We start from the raw sequence: 19,414 nt of genomic DNA on the forward strand, positions 1-19,414 counted from the left end.
CCCCTCTGTACAGCGCTTCTCGCCTGTCAGAGCCACTATCTTTTTCGTGAAAGCGTCCCAATCCTGAGAGGGGTCAGTATCTTGCTGGTCACCCGAGGGAAGCTCTTTGGCTATCACTACACAAGCATCAGGGGCATCTTGGTTTGACGGGACAGCGAATAACACACTCGAGTCCCTCAGCACACCCCCTAGTGCTCGGCCCGTTAAGCGAACTTCCCGGGGCGCCGGGGTTCGGACTGATGCCACACACAGAATGGCTGGGTGCCATCGTTATCCACGTGGCTGGGGGCCTGGTGAAACTGTAAATGACCCCACAGTTCATCAGAGCTTCTGGTCGACCGATGGCCAGATGCCCAAGGACAAACCTGACACCGTGACTTGTCGTCCCTATCATGATCTGCAGCCGACCATCCTGTTCGTGACGCCATGTTGCAGGATCTTTCCTTGGTCACGCTTACGACAGATCACAAATAGGCGGGAGAATGGTGAACAGGCTTGGTAGCTTTTATTAATGACTATCAACGTAGCCGCACAGCGGCTAGAACTCGCCACGCCTCACGCGCCCTAATGGTGCGTGAGACCGATGAACCTGGCTGGTGAGTGTTTTCTGGGGTTTCAGGTCACCGGGATCAGGCGGGTGTCTGCGTCCTCCTTCGGTTGGCTGCTCCGAAGGCCGAGCCGTGTCCGTATTAATCTGCCATGAATCGTTCCGAGTCCGTTGGACGCAGAAAGGACCCTGACGATCGGGTGCAGGCTCCTTTTATAGCTTAGGTGACGTGCAGTGGTGTGATTGCATGAGGCACCTTTCAATAGGCCCATGGGACTGACTGACTGACGCTGGACTCTGCCTTGTAGAAAGTTCTAGCTACCGCTTATCTCTTACATTGATGGCAGAAAAACAACTATGGTCTGCCTAGCAACTGTTACAGAACTCTGTGTAACTTTTTCTGATTGGCGAACACGGCCACTTAACAAACAGTGATCACAACAGCTCCCTCTTTAGGCAGTCCTGCAGTCCATTTTGTTTCTCTTATGTTTGCAAGAGGCTGCCTTTTATTAACCTTCTAGACCTGAGCCTGCCTGGTTCACACCTGACCTCAGTCAGCTGCACAAGCCCCACTCCGTACACAGCTGCAAACGCATAGTTAGACAGGGCTACAAAACAGACTAGATGAGCACACTGTCACCACAAAAACCACAGTCTATAAGCTAGTCTTATAGTGAGCTGTTCCTTCACTCTGCAGTTCTTAGGCAAACTATATTTGTTTACTCTTCACTGCATTTTTAACTTCCTGCCAAGCTTGAATATTATGCAAAGAGCAATAGATATATGCTTGAGAAAAAACCTTTCTGTAGCAATTACAAAATATCATGGGCAGTTTGCTATATGGCCCAAACTAGAAAAATTGTTAGTTTCTTATGTTTGAACTAAAGTTTGCATTCATCTTTAATCCCTAAATATCCTTTTAAAAGTTCTAGAAATCACTATGTTGCGTTCTTTCTCCAACAGTTAGTCTTGATTAAAGCTATTAATCTAGTTTTTCTTCTGTTCTTTATCAGTTCATCAGGATTAGTAATATATAGCACCTAATAGATAGATACTCTTTCAGGTCAATCCTTCATTAATTCAGTTTTTCTTCCCTAACATGGTGTTTTCAAATGCCTCAATAATGCTTTAGGAGGTATGTGGGAGGGAAAGGGAGGATATACAACGCAGAGTCACTTCTGCTTTGCTCATAACTTCTACAGTCCAGTCATTAGCAAACTGAAATGAAGTGTTTTTTCTCCTTCACTCTTAGACTTCCCTGTGTAGCAAAGGTAAACATCTAACCAATTTAGCAATCTAAGTTATCTCTTTTTAAACTTTAGTAAAAAGGTTCTATGTGGGATATAATGACTTGACTTAACTATAAGTGCAAGTAAATCTTTTCTTTACTGTTTTGGTAACTTCTTTAAAGCATCTTTTGTGAAATTCTACTTGTCCAGAGCAAATCCATCTTTTTTTATAAAGGAAACAAATATCAGGATGGGGAGTATTTGATCACAATAGCCAAGGTATAATAGTGTATTTTGCATGCAAGCTGGTAAATGTTCGTGATGGCTTTTAAAACCAAAAAATATCAACTTTGTTTTTATGAGAATGGAAAAGCTAATTTGTCACTTAGTAATCTGGAACCTGAGTTTTGAGTGAAAGTAGGTTCTCCACTTTGCTTTCTCCACTGTGCTTGCTCCACAAGCTTGGTGAGAGTCAGTAAGGAGGAAAAATGAACCTACTAACTAAACTGATAGTTCCATTTGCTGTATATAAAATAGGGTGGGGTAGGACTCTGTTTGATTTCAGTAGAAGAGAATTAATGCTGGATTGTGGTAGTTTGCAGAAATTAAGCTAGTATTTTTTTTTTCTTTAGGCATATATGTATGCTTTGGGATTTAAGGCTTTTAAAAAAACATGTAGCTTCTATGATAATAAAGCAACTGTTCAGATTTTGGTGACCTACAGTTATTCAGTTTCTTCTGGGAAAATTTGTGCTTTTCTAGGAGAAACCACAACTAAACAAGTGTTGAGGATTTTTCTCCCAGAGCAAAAATAGCCACTCCAGGAAGAAAATAACCCGGGTTAAATCACTCCCAGGAGAGTTTATCTTGATAAAGCAAATGTTCTGAGAAAGCAAATTTTCCCTTCTGAGAGAAGTCCTAGTACAGTCCTCCAGCATCCCAAGGGGCTTCTTCCTTCTCCTTGACAAGAGACAGCATGTTGCTTGGGTTGCATTCTACTACTGCAGCTGAGCAGGGAGCAGAAACTTCCCCTTCACAGTTCCACATTGTGTTGCAGGGAGATACAAGCTGACCCTGAACAGCAGTGTGAGTTGGCCAGTCAGGGCTGCACTGTCCACTGCTATCTTCTGTTGCCAGGCAGACAAAGGGAGCCTACAGAGCATGCTGATTTGTGTGCACAGGGTTCCTCTTGCTGCTAGCATCAGCACTGCAAGCTCTGTGTTCTTCAAGGGCTCAGAATTTGAATGTCTGTCCAAGCATTTCTGGGTAAATTTTTGTTTGTTTGTTTGTTTTTAAACCAGTGGAACAAACCCAAGATGCAGGTTACTTGAATGTGCCATATGTAGCCCTTGAAAGCTAAGTAATGCAGATGTGAAATGGTAGTTCTGACATGTGAATTGGTTCCATTCACCTCAGTGCTGTTTGACCATAACATCCATTAAGAATGATTTTTAAAATGGTAAAATAATTACTCTATTTTGCAAATACCTTTATCTATCATTGTTGCATTTTTTTTATCAAACAAATATACATTTTTATACAGATTTATTTTTAAAAAATCAATACAAATAACACTGGGGGTTGGAAATGTGTGGCCACAGGGCCTGGTCCAGGAGCAGGACAGAGCCACAGGCAGCTTGGAGTGGGGGATGAGAGCCAGCTCCCTGCCTCTGCAGGCACTCCCTGGAGGGATCAGGCTCCATGGGCAGCATGTCAGAGAGGCATGGCGGGGGGACAGGTCTCTCCTTCCCCAGATTTGTGCACCCACAGTGAAGCATGGGGCTGCAACCTGGCTGGCCTGGCACTGAGCCACCTTTGCAGCCCACTGGGTGGGACCCAGTGCAGGAGGGTAGAGCAGGGCAGTGAGACTGACTGATGTTGCTGCTGCTGCCAAGATCCCCCTGCCAGCTGCACTGTCATGGAGTAACGCTACGCTGCCAGCAGCACCAGTAGTAACAAACTGGGGGGGGCAGAAGGCTGCACTGCCCTTGTTTCCTGCCACCCTCCTGAACCAGGGTCCCACTTGCTGAGCCGTGGAGGCAGCCCCATGCCCTGCTGTAGGTGCACACACCTGGTGGAGGGGGGGCACATGCCCTCCTATACCCGCTTCAACACGTTGCCTGTAGCGTCACCTATGGTCAGGTATCCCCCCTGCCCCATACACACTTCTCCTGCCCCAAACACTGGGGGGCAGGGGTTGGGGAGCAACAAGTCAGGAGTAAGGGACCCTAGCAGGGCTGGAGGGGGTAGAGGCTGTGGGTTGGGAGTTAGGGACACTGGGAGGGCTGGGGTCTGCAAGTCAGGAGTGGGGGGGACCAACATAGGAGTGGGGGGGGTCAGCCTCAGCTGGACCTATGCCTTGGTGAGTGAAGGGGGCAAGGGGAGCTCTGATTTTCTGTGATAGATAACCCAAAATCAAATGCCAAAATTTATTATAATAAAATAAATTCTAAATACCTATGATTGAGGCACTGGTAGGCTTCCAAATTGCTTTAAAATTGTAAATATATTAATGAAACAGTGCTCAACTGATACCTATATATGTAGTGGAGTTTCATTTTAATCATGGAAAAACATGGATTTTGGGGGTTTTAATCAGAATTTGGTGTGGTGTTTAAATCAGAGAATTTTGGATTTTTAAACAGAGAAAACCAGGATCCCTATTATCACTTACTCAGAACATCTTAAACTTGTTAAGAAAAATGAATAATTTTCATCTCCATCTCTTCATTGATTAATTGAGGTAGGAGTGGGCCAGCAAGGTTATGTGGATTGCATAATGGCACATCTGTCTGATTTAAAAAACAAGCAAAGCTCTGTCGACACCCCCTTCCCCTCCACTCCCCCTGCTGCAACAGTTTTGAGTGGGTTTAACAAGAGTCCTCAGTCAGCTGGCTGTGCTGGGGTGAGGGTCCTGCGTCCCTGTGTCTCCAGTAATTTGGTGTTTCCTGGATTCGGCGAGAGAGAGATGGACGACTGATGTTTTTCACTGTCTTTTTATATTTCCTGGTGTGATGTCACTGTAGGTTAGGTGGTTGCTACCCTACTTTATCTTTCTAGGCAGTTTTATTTTTCTAAGCAATATTTACATTTGTATGCCAATTTTTTTATGCCAACTTTAGATGCTACAAATCTGTTTTGCTCCTTATTTCTAAAGTTATTTTCTTGTTTTGCCTTTAATTGGACTTTTTGCTTTGATTTGTTGCTCTGCTAGTTGGGGTTATTCCCATTCACCCAAAAGGATTCTGGGAGTCTTGCCACTTATGAGAAACAGTTATACCAGCCTGTATTTTCCTCTCTACAGCTGTGTCCCTTCTCAAAAGGAGTTGCCAGTGTTTTCATTCTGCATAGGAGTTACAAAAAAAAAAATAAAGACTAAAATAAATCTCACAGTTTGTAAGTAGGCATTAGTGATTGAAAGGAAAATAGGTAAGTTGTAAAAGTGATAGAGAACATTTTGCTCTAGGGGTCAGAGCAAATACGTAGCCACATCCAGACTTGATCCTTCAATGTGGCCTAACCTTACTATCTTCCACAGTTGCTGTATTCCTGTTAGGCAGTTGTGATTGTGGTATTGCCTGTTAGGCTGCTATTTAACTTTCATTATATAGAAATTTAATTTTCAACAACTCCAGATTTTGAATGATTTTATTAGCTTGTGGGTGCTTCTGCAAAGATCACTAATGAACGCTAAAACAAACCTTTATTTCTTTATGCCCTATAGGCAAATTGAAACTTGCTGTGCAAACCAAGATATAGAACCCGATGACAGGAGACCACAAAGAAGGAGTAACGAAAGAGCTACTTACGAAGACAGAGAAGATTATGATCAGTCATCGTGGCACCATCATGGCCCATCACAGAACAACTGGAAATGGAAAGTTGATGACTTCATTAATCCTAGACAAAGCAAATTCCCTCAGTCTGTTAGGAACCTTAATACAAACAGGCACCCTAGTAATCTAAGAGGGCGCTCTGGATGGCACCAAAATAGTTCCGGAGGCCCTTCTAATTGGCATCATGGCCATGGGAATTCTGGAAGTGTTTGGCATGCAGGAGGAAGCACATCGAACTGGCATGGTGCTCCAGGAAGAAATTCCAACTGGCATTCTGAAGGAGCAGGTGGTTTTTCAACTTGGCATTCTAACAATTGTGGAGGAAACTGGAAATCTAATTCTCATGGTGGAAATAGCTGGAATTTTGGTGGCTCAGGGGATAAATATGCATTAGGAAGAAACAGGCCTGCAAATACTAGCTCCAAGCCAGAAGATGTAAGCATTACCTGGAAAACCCCAAATAAATATACCCCCAAAAAGTACACATGGCTTTCAAAGAAAAATGACAGCACTGGCAATGTGTTGCCCTGTGGTGGTTCAGCAGATAATAGGAGTAATTCATTGGATTTTACTAGTGATGCACTCTCTGAAGGAAGTTTACTGGATTTTGCAATGTCTGAGCAACCTGAGAGCAAAATTTCCAAGATCAGTGGCAAAAGTAGTAGCCCTTCCAGAGATAAAATGCATCGTTGGTCTCCTTATCCTTCGCAGAAAGCTGTAGATCAGCAGCCAGGGCCTGAAGACAGTGTTTCTAAAACCTTAGAGAAAACAGAAACAGTATGTACACCTCTATTTGAGCCACCCATGAAAATGAAGGATTGTGAAAATAATGTAGCTAGGCTGAAAAAATGGGCAGAGTCTTCTTGTTATAAAGCTACCTCTGATCATCTTAATACTCACAAAATGCTGACAGACTCTACCAGTGAAGGAAGACCTGATCAGGATGATGGCAAAAGTAACAGGATGCCATCACTGAAATCCCCTCTCCTGAATCTTCCAGGCCTTAAGTCCATTTTACAAAATCAAGACCCAAAGACGCAAAATCTATTGAAAAATGTCAGAATTCTCTTATCACGCACTGGAGAATGTGAGAATCATCTGAATGCACTCAACTTGGAAACTAACTGCTCCTCCTCTTATACGTCCAAGCTGCATAGTATGTGTACTCATAGCTTAAAAAGCAACAGAGATGTGCTTGACGGTGATCGGAATGAGCCTATTAATAATCATAGTGAAAAACAGCAAAAAACTAAAGAAGATGTGCGATCCAATCATTCTTTGCCAAATTCTTTAAGCTCCTACAAAGATACAGAGATCAAACAAAATGATGATCAAAACACAGAAGGAATTTCAAAAACTGATAAATCTACTTTAGATGAGGTGAGTGATGAGGAGCCAGCAGGGAGTGAAAAGTCTGAATTAAGAATTGAAAAGTTTGATGTTTGTTTACCAGGTGACCTTGTGGAGTATGAACATGCTGGTGCTAGAAAGAAAAATGACACAGGAGCATTAAGTAAATCTCCAAATTCAAATATTGTCACTGATAATCAGAAAGGTTCTGAATTTCAAATGGAAAGTGCAGTGTCTCCATCAGGCCCTAACCACCACTTGGATTTGGATTTGAAAGCCTCTCATGGCGGTGAAGGTGATGAGCATCCTATTAAGTCAAGTGAGCATTTTGAAATGGAAAGCTTTGAAAACCATTCAGATCATGAATTTCAAAAAGCAGGCAACCAGTCTTCAGGCCCCCTGCTTCCTGACTTAAGCAAACTTGGCCTCCCTGCTTCCCTTCAAAGAGACCTGACCAGACACATTACTTTGAAGAGCAAAAGTGGGGGACATCTTCCTGAACCCAATCTCAACAGTGCACGTCGCATTCGAAATGTCAGTGGTCATAGAAAGAGTGAAACTGAGAAGGAGTCTGGACTTAAACCAACCTTGAGGCAGATTCTTAGTGCATCCCGAAGACACGTAAACTGGGAGCAAGTCATTCAGCAGGTAACCAAGAAGAAACAAGAACTTGGCAAGGGTTTACCAAGGTTTGTAGCCTTTCTTCACCTTTTCAAATATATATATTCTCATACCAAGTCTTAATGACTCACTAAAGTCCAGTTACTAAATTCCAAAGATTAAAGTTGGAAAACAGCAGAAATGAATTCTGCCATACCATGTTTTCTTTTACAGACAGAATATATACACACTTTTATTAACACACACTAGTAAACTGATTTTTGAAACAGTGAATGGCTTTAGTCTATTAACGAAGACTTATTCCTGCTACTTCAAACAAGATTTCTACAAGTTTGTGACAGTGTTGCTGAATATTGGATATGTATGACATTTGTAACTTTTGATTGCTTTAAAGTTCTTTTAACTTGGGTAGTATATAGCTATAATTTGAACTGTACTTTTATTAAAATTGTTTAGTTAACTTGTAGGTTTTTGGCATGCATTCAAATTATGAGGACCGTTTTGTTTTTACAGGCAAGTTTAATGCTTCCTTTTGCTTTAATAGTCGACTTCTATTTTACGTGTGGGCAGTTTTTACAGGATTTCTAGATAAACTAATTCTAAAACATATACCAAAGCTTTTTCTTAACCTTTATGTGGACACTAGTATTAAATGTCACTTGAGACTGCAACATCTTACAGTCTCTCCAACCTTGGTGGAAATAATCAGGTAATGGCTATCTGCTTGAAAACCATATAAGGCAGGGGTTGGCAACGTCTGGCATGTGTGCCAGAGTGTGGTACACAAAGACATTTTGTTTGGGATGTGTGCCTTAGGGCAGACATTGGGAAGGGGCTGGAGCTGCTCAGCCCCAGCAAGGATCAGGCTATTCAAAGCTCCCCTACCATTTGCCCCCAAGCATGTGTACACCCACTGCCAGCAACAAGCCAGGCTGGGCTCCGGGTAGGCCCCTGCCACCCTCTAAGGAGCCCAGGCTACGTACAGCAGGGAGGCTTCAAGCCACTGCACCAAGGTCTGTGGAGCCCTGGTCCGACTGGTTACTGGTGGCGGGTGCACACGTGCCTCCAGGTGGAGGGTGGGGCCCTTAGCAGCTTTCCCGATGTCTGCCTCTGGCCTAACAACATTTTACAAGTCAATGTTGGGGTGTTTGGGGTCCTTTAGCCAAAAATGTTGCAGGTCCCTAAGGTTTACTTTTGTGTTTGTAAAATTCTATTTGGTTTATATCTAACCTATATAAAAGGTTAGATAGCTCTAGCACATGCATCAGGTTAGTGCAGCTCAAGGACTTCTGTATAGTTCTTGCCTGATCTGTCAAGACTGCAGGTACTAGAATCAGAGATGTCAAACTGACTCTTGCTTAACCCTATAGCTAATGAAAATTTTGTTTTGTGCAACTACTGTTAAGAGTTGTCATCTAAGAAGCAGTGTGTAAATGGCAGTGCATTTAAACAAATGCTTGCTTCCCCCCATTGTCTTGTTTTACTATGTCCTGCTATTTATTTGTGTTGGCTTTTCAGATTTGGCATAGAGATGGTTCCCCTTGTTCAAAATGAACAGGAAGGTCTAGATTTAGATGAAGAACCTGACATATCCACACTAGAAGGATTTCATTGGGAAGGGATTTCTATAACAGCAACTGGATCAGCTAGGAAACGCAGCTTCTCTGAGAGCAGTGTGATTGTAGACAGGAATGTGTCTGCTTATGGCTTCTTCACTGACCAAGCCACAGCAAAAGAATGTGAGCAAAGGCAAATCAATTCACATCACATAATGTCTGGATTTAAAGAAACTGCTGACACTGTAGCTGACCATAGCCAGGAGGCATGCTATCTTCCCTTGTCACCCTTCTTGTCTGAAAGAAGTGAAACCATCACCAATGGAAGGAGAGACAGCCTACAGAATCTATCTGGTCTTTCAAGTCCCACAACAGTTACTGCAAAACAAGACCCAGAGAGCCCAGAAAATACAACATCACCTCTTGAAAATCAAAATACGTTGGAGATCACAGGAGAAGGAAATGTTTTGGCTTCAAGTGGATCTTCAGCACTTGCAGTATCCAACTCTGTAGATGCAGCTACAGATAGTAGCTGTACATCTGGTACTGAGCAGAATGACAGCCAGGGAATTGGAAAGAAAAGAAGAGCAACTGGTGTAAGTGTAGTTCATTGCATCTTTGCCATGTTACCAGTAGTGTTTTACCTGGGGTGATGGTTTGAAAGGACCTCTAAAAGGAGGAACTTGTTAAAGTGCAGTTATCTTGCAAGGATACCTAGGTGAATCCTGGATTTTGGAAAGGGGGGGAGGGGCAGAATGCAGGAGCAGCAACTATCGCTTCAGGAGTTGCTGCACCTCCTGCCTTCAGCTTCCCCTAAACCTGTGGACAGACCGCGCCATGGGAACAATAGCAAGGGATCTTTTTTTTTTTAAGTCCCTGAATCTGGTAAGAATTAGTGTGTTGTTCCTGCCCTGCCCCCCCTCCCCAGCATCCCTTCTTTTCCCCTCCATGTTCACTGGCATCTCCTATCTTCTCCCTTTCCTCTTCTCTCCCTCTCTATTTACATTTCTGGGTGCAGGAAGGGGAGGCTCGATCATGGCTGCTGTCCCAGTCATTCCTGCACCACTCCAGCTAGGGCTGCAGGAAGCAACTGCACAAGGAGCCAGGTTCAGCCATGGATAGCACCAGTGGTGGCAGCAGGTGGGTTCCCCCTGCCTACTTTATTTCCTGGGCTATTAGGGAGCACCCAGGGGGACCAGGCAGGGACAGGAAACCCCCTGCCCCTTCCTCTGGATGCAGAAAGGGGAGATCTGCCCACTGCTGCTGTTGCTTTCCCCAGCTGAGTCAGGCTGTCTCTGCAACTGTTCCTCACAGCCCTAGCTAGAGCAGGACAGGAAGAGTGGCTTGGGGGCTTCCACAGTCTAGGTCAGCTGGGGGCAGCAGCATTGGACAGGTCTCCCCTTTCTGCATCCAGTGGCTTAAGTAGAGAGGGTAAGAGGGGAAGGGAGGTGGTGCTGAGCATAGAGGGGAAAAAAGGGGTTCTGAGAGCAGGGACAGGAATCTTACCTGCTTCAAGGACTTAAAAAAGGCCTCAGGGGACCCAGGTATCTGGGCTCCAGGGAGCTGGAGCATCAAGCTATACTGTGGAAAGGGGGAAGGTACAACCATATCACTACACAGCCTCTGGATTTATCTTTGTAAGGGTAGAAAAGCATCAGAAAGGGAAATTTCACCCCAACTTATCTAAAATTTTTCTCTACTTGCATACATTTGAGTATTCTAAGACCTGATCACATTTTAACATCCATTTTTTTTTCCCATTTGGCCTTCTTATTGTAACTAGTTTTATGTTCCCATTCATGGTCCTACCACAGGAAATGGCAGCAGAAAATTATGAAGTAGAATGCGTTGGCTCAAGTGTTTGGTACACTTGGATACATGAGAATGTGAAGTGTGGCTGTATAATATCTTGTACCGTGGGGTAGAAATGGGAAACTCATTTTCTGCTCTTAATATACTGGGGTAGGACAAGGTATAAGTGAATGATATTTACAGAATGCACATATTCTCAAGACTTGAATTGAAAAGACTTGGAACATATTTATTAGCTTTTTGACATAGGTCTTGTGACAGATATAGAATGAAAACTAAATTACTAACATGCTGTTCTAACGTTAGCTAATGAAGAATTTTATTTTTAATTTTAGGAGGGATCCTCTCCTGAAATTCCAAGTCTAGAAAGAAAGAATAAAAGGAGGAAAATTAAAGGCAAAAGAGGTGAGTAATTTTGAGTGAGCTGAATGCTAGCAAAATTTTAAATTAAAAAGAAAAGTCTTTGGTAAAATGCTTTGTCCCACTTGGAATCTTGTTTTAATACTTTTAATTACATTTTCTGTTTGTGGAGGGGAAGGATGGAATTAAGGCATGTCCTAGAATTGGTATATCAGAGCTCTAAACCTGGCAGGTTGTTTGTTACTTTGATCATGTACCTTACCAGTTACCTGTTCTTACCAACGTGAGTGTCTCAAAGGAGAGCTGGTTTGCATAATATGATTGTTGTTAGTATGACTGAATAGATGATTTCACTCCATCTCCTCCCCAGGTCAAGCTGGTAATAGATCATTCTGACTGTAGAACATTTGTATTCAGCTCCTTCTCCTCTTGATGTCCACTCAGGTCTCTTCTGCTCTGTCTTGCTGGAAGCAGATGCAGCTGGTTCTTGTCTGGGTTTTTCTGGAAGTCAGCTTGTCTCCCAGGCTCTAGCAAAATTATGAGATGGAGAAGGCATACATACGCCCCTCTCATGGCTGTTTTCCCTTGGTAGTGGGCCTATTTTGCAAATCCCATGCCTCATGCTTTGCCTTGTGGGTAGAACCATTATAGCCAGGACTCATCAAGGTTGGGAGTTTGTCTGTATCAGGCTGCTACTGTCAATCTCAGAAACCCCTTTTTGATTTCTGGGAATCAGTGGAATAACTTCCAAACTCTTCCCTTCTTCCCTGCCCTGGCCCCCAACCAAGCTCAGATGGGAGTTAGCAAGGTTTTATTCGTAGAGATAGAAGAAACCCTCCCTTCAGAAAAGGTGGCAACCTTTACTTAAAGGACAGTTTATTCATCCAAAGATCATGTTTTAGATAAAAATAGCCTTTGTTTTCTTCCTGTTTTCCATCACAAAGTTAATTTCATAAAAGCTTCAGAGAAGCTCAAGAGAACTCTGCTTCCTTTCTTTTTCAAAGGACTCTTTGTAAGGTATGTGAAGTCTTCTTTCTGTTTGCTCTTGGATAGGGAATCTCCCAAAGCAGGCAAGTTAGGATAAGACAGTCTGCTATATCAGTGTCCCTTGCTGTTCTTTCTGTAAAGGCCCAGTTTTCGAAAAATGATTCCATTCTTCCACCTGGAAATAGACCTATTTGTTATTTCCTCTTCCAGAGCCTTGATTTTTTTTTTTCTTTTTTTTTTTTCTTAGAGGCCTTTTTTTGTGAAACCCCAATAGCAAAGTAGAAGAAACAGTTAAATGATAATTCAAGATCATGAGAATTTGGATTGCTGTAGCAGTCTGTTTAAAACGAGTAGCTGCTGTTTGTCATCAGTGATCTCCCTTAAGACTGTCTTAAACAAAACAGAAGTCCCTACCCTGACCTACTGAAACGCTTGTTTATTGGGCAGAAATATATTTCTGGTCTATCTCCTTGATGCATCTTTTAAGAGTTTAAGAGTTGGTCTTTGTAAGTGTTATCAGTGAGAGAACTTCCTCTCCCATCTGTTTCCCAAGCCATACCAATGTGAACCTTCAGCTTTTCCTTGCATAGAAAAGAATGGGAAAACTTTTTATGATTACTTCATCCCTCAGTGAAATCCTAAGGTTATAGAAGTACCTATTAATCTTCACCAATTTGGCATCTTGCATTTGTGTTCAGCCTTGCTAGGAGACCTTTAATCTTGGTTGGGTATTTTACTGCACCATGTTCAGTTGCTTTGTTTTTTACCTCCAGATTTTTATTTTCCTTCTGCCTTGCTTCCTCCCCTGCTGGAAAAGAAGTAGTATGCCCAGTTCCTTTTTCCTTCATAAATGAAGGGCACCTCTAACTTGTAGCTGGACAGGTATCCCTAACACTTTCCTTGCTGTATATGGGGAGCTTGTCATTTATTCCTGTTTATTCAGACAACACGTACCTTTGGGAATCACATAATCACAGTAGGCATATAATGGAAGTTTGAGACCATCAGTTTGGTTCTCTAGTCTTTGGATCTTTTAATATTCAGTCTCTTTCAGTATTTAGAACAGGTGTTTGCAAAATGCAGCACAGTTAATATATGGGGTCTTAGTTCCTAGAATTTATTAGCTTGTATCCTGAATGATCCTTTACAGACTGCATTTTGCTTGGTGAGCTGATCTTTGTGTCTCCGTTTTAGTGCACAAAACATGAAAGCCATTCTGCTTCAGCATTACTCTTACATAATGTGCCCACTTTGGGGTACTTCAAGTATAATGTACAGGTTGAAACTACCAACAGTATTGGAGATTTTCAGGGGCAGCAGTGACCTTGTGCAGAAGCGCAAGCTGGCTAATTACTGAGGATCTTCATCTTCTTATGTCTAAGAAACTGAACCCTGGAATAGAGCTTTTCCCAAACACTGAACTGAGATGCCCAGTATACTTTTCTCACTGCTCAAACTACCATGGTCCCACATGTTCATTAACTGATGTACTATATAATGTTAAGGTCATGTGTGTATATGTATATGCACATCCCTTTTTATTGAAAGCTCTTTGCCAAGCCAGACTTTTCTAATTAAGTTAGCATTGGTTGTACTCTATTACATAATTTTAGAGTGCTTTGACAGCGAGGTAAAAGTTCCCATAGGGAGATCTAGTTCAGTTTTCTTTCTTTTTGCAGTCTTTTGTCCAAACTCTGATATTTTCTACTTACCTAGTAAGGCAGAAAGCAGGGGAGAATGGCTTCTTAGTTGAGAGCATAAGGTTTCATAAGCAACAGCCTACTTCTTATCTCGTGAGCTATGAGTACTTTCCGAAAGTACTGTGATAAGAAAGCATCTGCTGAGATGTCTCCCTAACTGACCTATTAAAACTAATACTAAAATTTGAGCTGTACTCTAAATTATGCTTTTTTTTTTTTCTCCTAAAGAGCGTTCTCAAGTAGACCAATTGTTGGCTATTTCCTTGAGGGAAGAAGAGCTGAGCAAGTCCTTGCACAGCGTGGACAATAGCCTCTTGCAAGCTCGGACAGCTCTACAGGCAGCCTATGTCGAAGTTCAGCGGTTCCTTGTATTAAAACAGCAGGTAACACTCAGCTTTAAGTTGTCTGAGAAATGAACAGCCTCAAGAATTGCCTTGATGTGGCTGATTCTTACATCCATTTTATTTCACAGATAACAATGGAGATGAGTATATTGAGGAGTCGCAGAATCCAGATCCTGCAGGGGCTACAAGGTATGAGGATATATGAAATTGCTGGATTTGTACTCTGCTGTATATTTTATAAGCTCCAGCCTTGAAGAGAGACTGTATTTGGTTTCACTTTGCATTTCCAGGAACAATTCAGACTAGAATGTTTTAGCAAGCTTCCCTCCTCATCCATTTCTACTGGTTTGTTCCAAGTTCCCAACTATTTAGACCTGATCCATTTTTTAAATTAGAGTGACATCTAGTGGCCCAGTAAATTTTTGCAATGTTTTTTCACTCTAGTCTCTTTCCTTGGGAATTGTTTATCAAAGTTACTTACTTATTTATCTGTGTGACTTCCCTAAATATTTAATATGACACATAAGCATCCTTTTTCCCACCCTCTCTTCTCTAGAAACATTTGAACCTTCTGAGCAGTCAGAGCAGCTCACATGCAATATCACAAATGAAAGAAGAACTAGCAGAACACAGACAACAACAACAGCTGACCTGTTTCCTCCAAGCCCCTTCTTCCCCCTGCTGGATACTTCATGTCTCTCCACCCACGTATCCCCTTCTAGTATTGCCTTGGGAGCCCCTGCCCATGTAAGCACCTCTGCTAGCATTGAATCTACCACTGTTCCTGATTCATCAGTTCAAATTAAGAAAGAGCCTGTGCCTGCGGAGCATGGAGAAGAGAGCATGAATACTGAACTTCCTTGCTCTGTGCGTGCACCTGAAGCAGAAGTACAGCAGAAAAATGGTAATGTTGACTTGATATATCTTTTAAAAGGAAGATGTAGTTCAGGTGAAACAGGAGCAATAACTTTGAAAAAAATAAAAGTCATTTGAGCCTCCCATATGCCAATTATTCTTCAGGGATGAGCTCCAATTGACATCAGTGGGGCCTTACCCATGTTAATAATTTTGCAGTAATCGGGGTCTTAATTTGTAAGCAGGTTAAGTGGCCTTCCTGTTGTTTTTTAATTGGGTACATGCAAATCATGGATTCAAAGGGCCTCTAGCTTTGCTTTACAAGAACTGGATAGATCCTGATTTTACATACTACATCCCATTTGGTAGGGGGGAAAACCTGTAATGACAAATTTTGTTTTGTTACTTTTATTTTATAAACATAATTCCTTTATTCTGTATTATGACAGGCAGCAATACAGCACTGATAGCTGAGATCTGTCCACAAAGGACAAACAACAGCTTAAGCAAAGAATTTAAACACTCTTATGAGTAGTTAAGTTAAAACCCCTCTGAATCCTTTAAGCTCATATGAGCTTCTTAAAAACAGTAATAATTAGTGTGAGAAAAGATCCATGTCTCAAATTGCTGAAGAAATTCAAAATCTTAATTTAAAGAACACATAAAATTAATGATACCTGCTTTTTATTTCTGAAAGTCTGACTTACTCCAAGACTTTTGATACATTTTTATTGATGTTATTTCTGCCATGACTTGCATGTAAAGAATTCATTGGGATGAGTGCCATGAAGAGAGTTAAGCAAATGCATAACTTTTGGCCAGACAAATACTTAGTTTCATAAAACTGTAGTCATGTAGCAAAAATTGCTGGAGTAACCATTTGACTAGATGATTAAAAACTGCATGTGAACATGCGCCATTTTCAGGGGTGACCAGAGCCTCAATCCTACTACCTTTCATTGAAACTTAAGTTTCTGAATTACTTGGAGGAAAAAACCCTTTTACCCTGTTTAACTGTACAGGTTAACAGACATAGCCAGAGATTTGGCTCCCCACCAACTTGAGGAGGAAGATTCCAATATTAGGAGAAAAACTGGAGTATTGTTAAATTAAACATGCATCACATTGTATTTTCCATTCTGCAAACATATTTATTGTTCTAACACAAGTCCTGCATTTGTCCAAACAGAAGATTTCAGTTATACCAATTGCATCCAGGATATGGTTGACACTTTGCATGCACCCTTGCCACCCTGATATTATCGTTTCATGTGGTCAGAACTGTTTTAACTTTGCTTAAGTATTTGTCCTGACATAGAGCTAAAAGGTATGTGGTGAGTGATTGCAGCACAGATAAATTAGCATATTGGAAGGGGTCGTTCCAGAGAATCAGATTTTCCCAAGGAAAGACTTCCCTTGTAAGGACATGGAGCTCTTTTTAGGTCGAGGACTGATACAGCTTGCAAAGGCCTCAGAGATTCAAGAGTGTTTTCCCCCTTGTACACATGCTGGTGCAAATACTCTACACAATACAAGGGGGTCCTATTCCCCTTCAGTTTCCACTTCTGTTCCTCTGCTGCAGCCATAATTTGAAAAGGAAATCTTACCCCACCTCCTAAAAGTGGCTGAGATCTCAGACTGAAGCATCCTGCTGCACCACACACTCCAGTGCATAGAGTAGCCACCACTGAACAGCAAGTCTGACACATGCTTGACCAATATAAACCAGCTAACTGCATATTCTTCAGCTTGGACTGATGGCTCCTGGATCGCGTGGCAGAAGGGGGGAGAGAGTGAGAGAAAGAGATTGATCTATTGATAGAGATATAGACATATCTATCTATATAGAGGCACCAGATAAAGTAACTATTAAAAACTCATCCCATGTTCCTCCTAGATGGTCATTTGGAATACCAAGTTAACTTCCAAGGTCTTATTCATTCTTTGCAGAGGTTTTCTGTGTTTATTGACTATGAAGAGGGCATTAATTAGTTTATTATCACCACCTGACAAAGCCACTAAGAATGTCTTCTTAAGTGCTTGTATCTTGCTGAGGGATCTGAAGGCACAGCAGTATTGGACAAGAGATTGACATGGATCTTGACTGTGTAAAACTATCCTCTGAGACTGTCAAGGTGGGCCTGGCATTGGTGATGAGAGCGTATTCCACCAGTGCTCCAGCTGCTTCTGTAGAAACTCAGTATAATGCTGCCATAAGCCAGCATTTCCCAAAGTGTGGAGTGCACTCCCTGGGGTGGGAGGCTTGCAAATCACAGGTACTGATTGCGCTGATTCCACCTGTTCATGTACCTCACCCGTCCCCAGCCTCTCCACACATGCACATGTTCTACTACCATTGCTCATGTTTTTTTGTTTTTTTTTTAAACCCAAGACTTCCTTTTGTGTGTATATATATAAATTGCTGCACAAATTGAATATATTGCAATATTTATTTATTTATTTATTTATTTATTTACTTCAGAGGAGATCATCCAGAAAACTTCAGTGTATCCAATTATCTCTGCAACTATCTCCCTGTCAGAACTGACTGCTGCTTTCCAGCAACCTAATCAAGATGCTTCCAAACCTGCTATGGACACAGGAAGGGCCAGGCTGCATGGGACCCCTTCCCCTTCCCATTCACCATCTGCTCTCAGCAGAAGAGGGGCAAGTGAAACTCTGACTGAAAGCACTTTACCTGACCCATGTAGTAGTTCCCTTCCAAATCAGTCATTTCCTTTAGAAACATCATTAGATAAAGACTCCAAGCCATCAGAAGAACAGCCCGAGCAACAGGCAGAAACTACTCTTGTGTCTGCAGAAAGCAAAGGGAACAGGAGAAGGAAAAGGCTTAGGAAGAAGAAAACTCTCCGTGCAGCCCACATACCTGAGAATAGTGACACTGAACAGGATGTAATTGACTCTAAACCTGTTAGGAAGGTGAAAATTGGGAAGGGACCCAAAGGTGAAAAAGTTACTACATCCACTCCTCCAAAACAAGAGGATGAAGGCACTACTCAAGAAGCAGAGAGAAACAAAGATGAAAATGACAGTGATATTTCTCTTGAATTAGTGGAAATCACAAACCCCCAGTTTGAAGTGGTGGCCATAGGTTCATCAGAGTCAGGAAATGAAAAACCAGACAGTCCATCCAAGAGGGACTCCTGTGGGCAAGTATTAATGGAGGCATCTCATTCTGGTTATGATGAAGTGAGTTCCACTAGTGAAATTGGCACAAATTGCAAAGATGGTGTTAAGAGAAGGTGAGAGAATAAATCAAGCCAGACTTGCATAAAATATTTGTTTTCCATAATAGTTAGTCAAGCACCTCCCCTTCTTTTTCCTTGTGCAAAAATCTTAATGTGGGTTCCTGGGGGCAAATTTGTCATTCGCATCAGTCTCAGCACTGAAGTCAAGGACTATTTATCCCTTTACATGCCACAAATTTGGAATTGGTTGCTTCAAGCACCATTCCATAGTAACTTCTCCAGAATCTTTTTCTGTAGGAGCTTTGTTATGTTTTATTGGACTTCTGGAGTACTACTGAACCAGTGCATTATAACTATATTGTCTGAATACAGGAGAACCAGAATCATTTGCATACTAGTGGTTTGCAATCTGCTCAATTTGCAGCAGGGTGCTGAGTAAAGGATGAACAGTTGAGGTGTTCTGTTGCAGTGTTGATGCCTCTTCTGCACTGCGGTGGAGCTCATTAGAGATCTTGCACAGCTGATTAAGGAAGCAGCACCTTTCAGAATAAATGCTGCAGCAAACAGCTGAAACATCTCAGTGGTCTTGTGCAGCTGTTTACTGTGGCTACCCTATATTACTATGTAAATCTTCATCTTTGTGAGGGGGCTGGCAAGAAACCTAACCTTGCAAAGTGTCTGGGCTCTACTATAACTACAGGCAAAATTATATTTTCCTTCTCTGTATTTTACAGTGTGGCTGAGACCCAAACATCTATATCATCCATAAGAGGGTTGAAGAATTCTTCAGGTATATTGTTGGCATATTTTTTTCTCCTTAATGGTAAACTTAAGTCCGGTCCAGCTATTTTAATGCTTTTGATGCAAAAAGCGGTTCGTTTCTTTGGAGGCTCGCACGCGAAGAAATCTCAGACACACACTTATTAGCAGCACAAAAGGTGTATTTGCAAATAGGGTCGGAGCGGAGTCAAAGGACTCAGATTACTCCGCCCCCTGAGGAAATTCTCA

The 19,414-nt window shown here is 42.1% G+C and overlaps 1 protein-coding gene across 1 annotated transcript in view; it reads left to right on the forward strand.

The window, feature by feature from the left end:
• ZNF106 (zinc finger protein 106) overlaps positions 1-19,414 on the forward strand; it is a 50,570-nt gene that overhangs the window by 16,980 nt on the left and 14,176 nt on the right. Inside the window, exons 3-9 of the mRNA XM_019551314.1 lie at positions 9,102-9,735; positions 11,287-11,356; positions 14,227-14,381; positions 14,471-14,531; positions 14,899-15,246; positions 17,680-18,460; positions 19,141-19,196. Coding sequence (XP_019406859.1) covers positions 9,102-9,735; positions 11,287-11,356; positions 14,227-14,381; positions 14,471-14,531; positions 14,899-15,246; positions 17,680-18,460; positions 19,141-19,196 — 2,105 coding nt within the window. The remainder of the gene's footprint in view (positions 1-9,101; positions 9,736-11,286; positions 11,357-14,226; positions 14,382-14,470; positions 14,532-14,898; positions 15,247-17,679; positions 18,461-19,140; positions 19,197-19,414) is intronic.

This window comes from Crocodylus porosus, unplaced genomic scaffold, assembly GCF_001723895.1.
Source record: "Crocodylus porosus isolate Cpor-Errol unplaced genomic scaffold, CroPor_comp1, whole genome shotgun sequence".
Taxonomy (NCBI): Eukaryota; Metazoa; Chordata; order Crocodylia; family Crocodylidae; genus Crocodylus; species Crocodylus porosus.